This window comes from Cryptomeria japonica, chromosome 10 (genome assembly GCF_030272615.1).
Source record: "Cryptomeria japonica chromosome 10, Sugi_1.0, whole genome shotgun sequence".
Lineage (NCBI taxonomy): Eukaryota > Viridiplantae > Streptophyta > Pinopsida > Cupressales > Cupressaceae > Cryptomeria > Cryptomeria japonica.
The window spans coordinates 186,893,731-186,901,949 of NC_081414.1; the positions used below are offsets into that span (position 1 = coordinate 186,893,731).

General features: G+C 37.1%; 1 protein-coding gene across 2 annotated transcripts; it reads left to right on the forward strand.

Annotated features, from left to right (window-relative positions):
• Positions 1-350: 350 nt before the first annotated feature.
• Positions 351-6,603, forward strand: LOC131073555 (coatomer subunit alpha-1). Of its 2 annotated transcripts, XM_058010004.2 has the most exons (5): positions 377-495; positions 635-724; positions 1,908-2,132; positions 2,304-2,798; positions 2,923-6,603. In XM_058010004.2, exons 3-5 carry the CDS (start codon positions 1,925-1,927, stop codon positions 5,859-5,861), a joined length of 3,642 nt encoding a protein of 1,213 aa, XP_057865987.2. In that variant the 5' UTR covers positions 377-495; positions 635-724; positions 1,908-1,924; the 3' UTR covers positions 5,862-6,603. The 2 variants fall into 2 exon arrangements, with proteins under 2 accessions (XP_057865989.2, XP_057865987.2); XM_058010006.2 differs by lacking the exon at positions 635-724 and having other exon boundaries at positions 351-495.
• The last annotated feature ends 1,616 nt before the right edge of the window (positions 6,604-8,219 follow it).

Sequence of the window (8,219 nt, forward strand, 5' to 3'; positions counted from 1 at the left end):
TGTCTTAGTTGTCATGGTTATATCTTTTGAATAAAATTAGACCTAGCCATTGAGTCTAAAAGATCAAAGAAACCTATGGATCCATATATAACATGACCATGTTTACATAAAGTTTTAGGTCATTTTTGATATAGGAAAGAACCTACAACAGTTGTTGATACACTTGAATAGAACTTGTATGATCTATATGTGTCTTAATTGTCATGGCGATAATTAGAATGATATTCCTATGCAAGATAGAAATTAATATAATATTAAAAAAATAAAAATGGTGATTAGTTTGTTGTTGTCAAATATTGTGTGTAGCTCATAAATTTGAAATAATGGCCTGAAAAAAGAGCCCATCTACACTAAAATAAAATAGAAAGTTATACAAACATTAAATTTTCAAAGGAAATGCTCTTACACTCGTATACCTATACTATAACAGTGTTCTTGTTTCCATTTTTAAAGAGGTGATCACTCGTTGCAATTACGAGAGCAGAGCAATCACAGGTATGTTTCTTAAACTTCGTTTTCAAGGCAGGGCAATTGCATTTTTTCATATGCTTTTTTAATATCTTTTTAATGGAAATCTTAAAAGAATTATTCACCATTCGCAGAGAATTTTATTTACACCATAAACCCTATACAGGTTTGCATTAGAGAATTTTGTAGAGGATCTATTCTCATTTTTTGTAGAAAAGGCAGATCTTCATTGTCTCCAGCAGATCCAAATATACAGGTGGGTGGGGATATAGATTAATCCTTCCGTTTCTTCTAAATTTTAATTTTAAGAAAATAATAGCGGTGTGACGTTCATCTCTCTTTTGATTTTGGGTTTCTTTAGTTTTCTCTGTGAGGGTTGTAGCATATCAAGATCTCATGTAATCACATTTAAGGTGTATGCCATAAACCCTTTTGGCCAACGGGGAGCAGACTTCTTTATGAATGTTGAAAAGGGTTCTTTGAATTCTACGAATTTCAATTCATATTGCAAAATATGTTTATAGGTAATAAAATCTGGGCAAAATTTTCTCGTACCATGTTTATAAGAGTGTATTGGCTTTGTTGCATTGAATGGTAAGAGTGAGCTCTTTGTTGTGCTTTCCTTGTTAAGAAGTTGTTAGCTTCTTTGTTTCAGATCTGGCTTACAGTAAAATCACAGATCCTGCAATATCCGGCAGTTGAAGAAATCTGAGGATATTATAGAGTGTAGTTGGAAGCGATTCATTTATTTTTCGTTAGACACCATACGAATTATACTTATCTTAACTAGAAAACAAATCGTTGATTTTGCAAATTATTTGCACCTATGGAATTTTTTGGATGAGAGCCTAAAGGTCCTTCCAGGGTTGATCTCGATATCAATATTTCAATGCATCCAGGGATCGAGCCTTGAAGATGGCTGAATGCATTCTCTGTCCTTTCACAATTAAGGAGACAGGGTGTGAACCCTTCTACTTCTTACACTCTCCGAGTGAATGGGATTCATAGTATGATTGCCATTTTTTTTTGATCTGTTAATATGAAATGGTATTTCAGAATTTCTGCCTCAACACTATTTTTTAATAGCTCTATCCAGTTGTATGGAAGAGCAAGAACAGTTTAAATGGATTGCCATGTAATTGATGTGGATCTTCGCCACTATTTATTGTTTAAATATATTTCCTGGGAAGGCATTTTCATTAGAAAATCTATAATCTAAAATATTTATGATAGAGCTTCTCCGCATTTATTTAATTTCCTCTATTTACGCATGGATAATTTTTTAAAGCAGTATTTATTGATCTTATGTTTACTGTTTGCCTGACAATTATACTGTATTGGTTATATTCTTCATAAGATAGAAAGTTTAAGGGTGTTTCTGTGGAGGAATCATGTAAGTTGGAGTCATATTTCTCTAAAGTATTGTTTCATTCTAACAGACCAGTGTGAATGCAAAATGTTGACCAAATTTGAAACCAAGAGCAATAGGGTAAAGGGGCTAAGCTTTCATCCCAAAAGGCCATGGATCCTTGCTAGTCTTCACAGTGGAGTCATTCAGTTATGGGACTATCGGATGGGAACTCTGATAGACAGATTTGATGAGCATGATGGGCCTGTTCGAGGAGTACATTTTCACAAATCACAGCCATTATTTGTGTCTGGAGGTAAGCAATTTACATACACATTAAATATAAATTGAATGGCATGTGGCTGACCGGGTAAACTATATAATGAGTGGATATGTTTCCATATGAGATGAATGTGATCCCTTGAACTAAAAACTTAACAGTCAAGAACATACTCTGGTAAAACTAATTGCATTGGGAACCTTTCAGGTGATGATTACAAGATAAAGGTCTGGAACTACAAAATGCGCCGATGCCTTTTTACACTACTAGGGCACCTTGACTACATTCGCACAGTTAATTTCCATAATGAGTATCCTTGGATTGTTAGTGCAAGTGATGATCAGACGATAAGGATCTGGAATTGGCAATCTCGAGTTTGCATATCTGTTCTTACTGGTCACAATCATTATGTGATGTGTGCCTCTTTTCATCTCAAGGAGGATCTGGTTGTTTCTGCGTCATTGGATCAAACTATTCGTGTATGGGATATAAGTTCTTTAAGGAAAAAAACTGTTTCTCCTGCTGATGATATCTTGAAGCTGACTCAGATGAACACTGATCTCTTTGGAGGTGGTGATGCTGTTGTGAAGTATGTTCTTGAGGGACATGATCGTGGTGTAAACTGGGCCTCATTTCATCCTAGCTTACCATTAATTGTGTCTGGTGCAGATGATCGCCAAGTTAAACTTTGGCGGATGAATGGTATGTTTTCTTTACTTTCTATCCTTAATGATGTTTTCTTAATTTTCTTGTAGTATGCAGAAAGTGATTTCCATATTTGAAAGTGATTTCCATATTTGAAATTTTTTCACTTTCTTGAAATCAGATACAAAGGCTTGGGAAGTTGACACCCTAAGAGGACATATAAATAATGTGTCTTGTGTGTTGTTCCATGCACGCCAAGACATTATTGTTTCAAATTCTGAAGATAAAAGTATCCGAGTGTGGGATATGTCAAAGCGTACAAGTGTCCAAACTTTTCGTAGAGAGCATGATCGGTTCTGGATTCTTTCTGCACATCCAGAAGTGAATCTTCTAGCAGCTGGGCATGACAGTGGGATGATTGTCTTCAAATTGGAAAGAGAGAGGCCTGCCTATGTTGTCTTTGGGGGCTCACTATTATATTTCAAGGATCGTTATCTGCGCACTTATGATTTTGCAACTCAAAAAGACAATCCATTAATACCAATTCGCAGACCTGGTTCCAGTGGCCCAAATCAAGGGCCAAGATCTCTGTCATACAGTCCAACAGAGAATGCTGTTTTAATATGTTCAGATGTTGACGGTGGTGCATATGAACTTTATGTTGTGCCAAGGGATAGTCTTGGCAGAAGTGATACAGTACAGGAGGCAAAGAGAGGAACAGGAGGATCTGCTGTGTTCATTGCAAGGAATAGGTTTGCTGTTCTTGACAAGAGCCATAATCAGGTTAACATAAAGAACTTGAAAAATGAAGTGACAAAGAAGTGCAATCTTCCATTTAGTGCAGATACAATTTTCTTTGCAGGGACAGGCAACCTGCTTTGTAGATCAGAAGATAGTGTAATTCTTTTTGATCTGCAACAGAGAACAAACTTAGGGGAAATTCATGTACCAAATGTCAAGTACATAGTTTGGTCAAATGATATGGAGAATGTAGCCTTGCTTAGTAAGCATGCAATCATCATTGCAAGCAAGAAGTTGTCACATAGATGTACTTTACATGAGACTATACGTGTTAAGAGTGGGGCTTGGGATGACAATGGGATTTTTATTTACTCAACTTTGAATCACATAAAATATTGCTTGCCAAATGGAGATAGTGGCATCATCAGGACGCTTGATGTTCCAGTGTACATAACAAAGGTTTCTGGAAGTTCTCTTTATTGCCTTGATAGAGATGGCAAGAACCGAGTTATACAGATAGATACTAGTGAGTGCGTATTCAAGTTGGCATTGATGAAGAAGAAATATGATGAGGTGATGAGCATGATTAGGAATTCTCAGCTCTGTGGACAGGCCATCATAGCTTACCTGCAACAAAAGGGATTTCCAGAGGTGGCCCTTCACTTTGTTAGAGATGAGAGAACCCGATTCAACTTGGCTGTGGAGAGTGGAAACATTCAAATAGCTGTTGCTTCTGCAAAAGAGATTGATGAGAAGGAACATTGGCATAAGCTAGGGGTTGAAGCCCTTCGGCAGGGTAATGCTGGTATCGTAGAGTATGCATATCAAAGGACAAAGAATTTTGAGCGGCTTTCATTTTTGTATCTGATTACTGGTAATTTAGATAAGTTGACGAAGATGTTAAGGATTGCTGAAATAAAAAATGATGTAATGGGCCAGTTTCACAATGCATTGTATTTGGGTGACATTAAAGAGCGCATCAAGATTTTGCAGGAATCTGGTCATCTACCACTTGCTTATGTCACTGCATCTGTTCATGGTCTTATGGATATTGCTGACACAATTGCAGCTGATTTAGGGGGCAATCTTCCAACTCTACCTTCAGGAAAGAAATCATCACTTCTGATGCCTCCTGTACCCATCGTGCGTGGTGGTGATTGGCCTTTGCTTACGGTTACCAAAGGTATTTTTGAAGGTGGTTTGGAGAACTCTGCTGCAGCTTATGAAGAAGAGGATGAAGGAAATGTTGCTGATTGGGGTGACGACATTGCCATAGAAAATACTGAAAGGGAAAATGGTGAAGTTATAATGGCAGATGACAAAGAAGCTATAGGAGGAGAGGATGAAGATGGGGGATGGGAAATGGAGGAATTGGAACTTCCTCAAGATGCTGCTACTTCAAATGTTGGAATCACTCACAATACTTTGTTTGTAACCCCAACACAAGGTATGCCAGTTAGCCAAATTTGGATACAAAAATCTTCTCTTGCTGGAGAGCATGCAGCTGCAGGCAATTTTGATACAGCTTTGCGGTTGCTTAATCGTCAACTTGGGATTAATAATTTCTCTCCATTGAAGTCTATAATTTTGGATCTATATATGGGTAGTCATGTGTTCCTTCCTGCCCTTGCTTCTGCACCTGTAGTGCCATTAGCAGTAGAGAAAGGTTGGAGTGACACTGGGAGTCCAAATGTAAGGGGTCCCCCAGCCTTGGTATACAGTCTTTCTGTAGTTGAGGAGAAACTGAGAGTAGCTTACAGGGCAACGACAGAAGGTAAGTTCAGTGAAGCATTGAGGCTATTTGTGAACATTCTGCACACAATCCCAGTTATTGTAGTGGACACAAGAAAGGAAGTTGATGATGTGAAAGAATTGATTGGAATTGCCAAAGAATATGTTCTTGGTCTTCGAATGGAGGTCAAGAGAAAAGAAATCAAAGATGATCCTCTCCGGCAACAGGAACTTGCAGCTTATTTCACTCATTGCAAACTCCAGAAAGTTCATTTAAGACTGGCTTTACTAAATGCAATGGGCATATGTTACAAGGGTGGGAACTATAGTACAGCGGCAAACATGGCACGCCGGCTTTTAGAAACTGACCCTCCAACAAATCATGCAACAAAAGCTCGTCAAGTCCTTCAGGCCTGTGAGAGGAATTTGCAAGATGCAAAGCAACTAAACTATGATTTCAGAAATCCTTTTGTTGTTTGTGGTACAAGTTTTACTCCAATATACCATGGCCAGAAAAGTGTTTCATGTCCATATTGCACATCACGTTTTGTTCCTAGTATGTCTGGAAAGCTTTGTACCATATGCGATCTGTCAATTGTGGGTTCAGATGCATCTGGACTACTTTGTTCTGCTACCCAAGCAAGGTGAACTTAACTTTCCACAACCATGGGTTTGCATTTGCTTTTCAATTCTGGTGGAAACATATTACATACAGCTGGTTCCTGGTGATATCTACAAGAAGTGCTTCCATTTGCATCAAACTTGATAGTCATGTAACATCATTTAATATATGATGTTGGGGACATGCAGATGACAGCTGGGAATACATTTTGACGTTATAGGAAAGGCAAAAAGCATACATGCTATTTTGTTAGATGTTTCAGTACTCAGTTATGAAAGTCTTTTTTTGTTTTTCTTCTATTGCAAGGTGAAAGCAGACTCTGTATGATGGGACCTGAGAGTTCATATATACTTCCAGGTTGGAGATTCCATCTATTTCATTCACTATGATGAATGTGGGCGAACAACTTCAATTTTTTTGGTTTAACATTGTAGTTTATGGGCAAGGCAACAGTCTGCAAGGCATTGAATTGTTAGATTTGCTTTAAGATGTAGGCGAACTTAATTACCAGCTAATAAGAGCTGCCCATTGTAGCTCTTCTATATTTTTTTAGTGTATTGTTTAAGCAAGCTATATGTGTTTTGGAAGTTGTATTTCAAAAATGACAGGATTGCGATTGTTTGCTTGTCATTTTCATCTGCTAAATTTTCTATCCCAAGCTTGGAGTTATAAATATGGCCTTATCCATGTTAGATGCACTTGATTGCAAGCGGGAAACTACTGCAGAGTTTTTGATTTAATAAGGAAATAATTGCCACCTTTATACAACATTACTATATGAGTTACTATTGTTTGGAATGATTGGTCAGGGTTTATGGAACATTGCTTGGAAGAGAGAGGATTCTGTAGATATCATCCTTTTTAAGCTAAATTGAAATTAATTTTATTTCCATTCTTCACGATATATAGTCTAAGACTCTAAACTATATCATTCACGTGTGTCTAGACCTCCACATTTTTCATTCTCTAATACACAATTGGTATGTTCTTATTCAGCAGGGTTGAGGGTTATTGGTTGTAGTGGTTTGTGCTTTCAATTGCAATACTGTATTTTTGATGTAGAATTTTATAGAGACAGGTTTCCTTCATGTTTTGTCTTGTCAAGCTGCATAAATTTGAGAATTAACATGCATTTCTGAGAACATTGCCTACTATGCTATCAAAGGTAATCACAGATTATGGAAAAAGTACATTGACTATATTTGTAACTATGCGTGAGGTTACCAGTGTTTAACTCGAACCTTTTTCAATAAGATTTTTTTCTTTAAAATGTGATTAACAGCAATTTATATTTGCTTAGGTGGCATTAGAAAGCAGTTTTTCACCCCTAATGCAAAATTATTTGACAAGAATACTGGCTTTCAACTTTAGATGATATTCCAAAGTCATGCCTAAATATTTCCTAGGAAGCAAGCCCTTTGGCCATATGATTGAAGTTGCGGTTTCAAGGCCTACATGAACTAACCAAGGTAATGCCGCTTGAACTAAAGAACCAAAATTTGCCATTTTGAGGTTTAGTGAGCATTATACATTATTTTGAACAGAAGATTGCCTTCTTAGAGTCAAGACTTCAATCTTGTTTTAGCTGATCGAGCCATGTCATGTTAAATCGTTTAACTAATAGCAAATTGAAAAGGCTACAATAGAAACTGAAATTTAGAGCATAAATTTATGATCTATCTTTTTCCTTTTTAATTCTTCACTGAAGTAAAATAATGTTAGAACCATACACCAAATTTAAAATTAACATAAAATTAATCTAACTTTGTTGAGAAGGTATGAGTGTTAGCTGAGCCCAATTCAATAGTATGGCCAAGTCTAATGGAAAGTGAAGGTCTGTTGGCCTAATCTTGGAAAATCAAATACCCAGATGAAGTACAAGCAACCTTAGCCAATAATCTCTAGTAATGCATCTCCAGACATATGCTTGCTAAGGGGTCAGACGCAAAATTTCTCACGTAGAAAGAAGATCTCTTAATAATTAAGGAGGCCATTATGACACATCAACCTAATAAATGCAGTGACAACTCCACATCAGCCAAGGCCACAACAAAAATCATGTGCTGGTACTATATGAAATCACCAAACATTTGGCATCCGTGCATCAACGCTGTAGGTGGCCCTCATTTGACATGGAACAATCTCAATTCGTAGCGTAGGTTTGCAGTTAAAAACTCATATTCTATACTTGAAATGAAAATTCAAGATGTGTTGAACTTTTGGTGATGGCTTGTATTACCAAGGCTGCATCTCAGCCAGTTGTTGATTGGATAAACAAGTAGGTGCTCTGTAATGGCTTCTTCTTCAACTCCTTGAGGTGATAGCTGTAGGATTCCCTATACCCATTTGATAATTTAGGCTAACTAAATCAGCTTCTATAACAA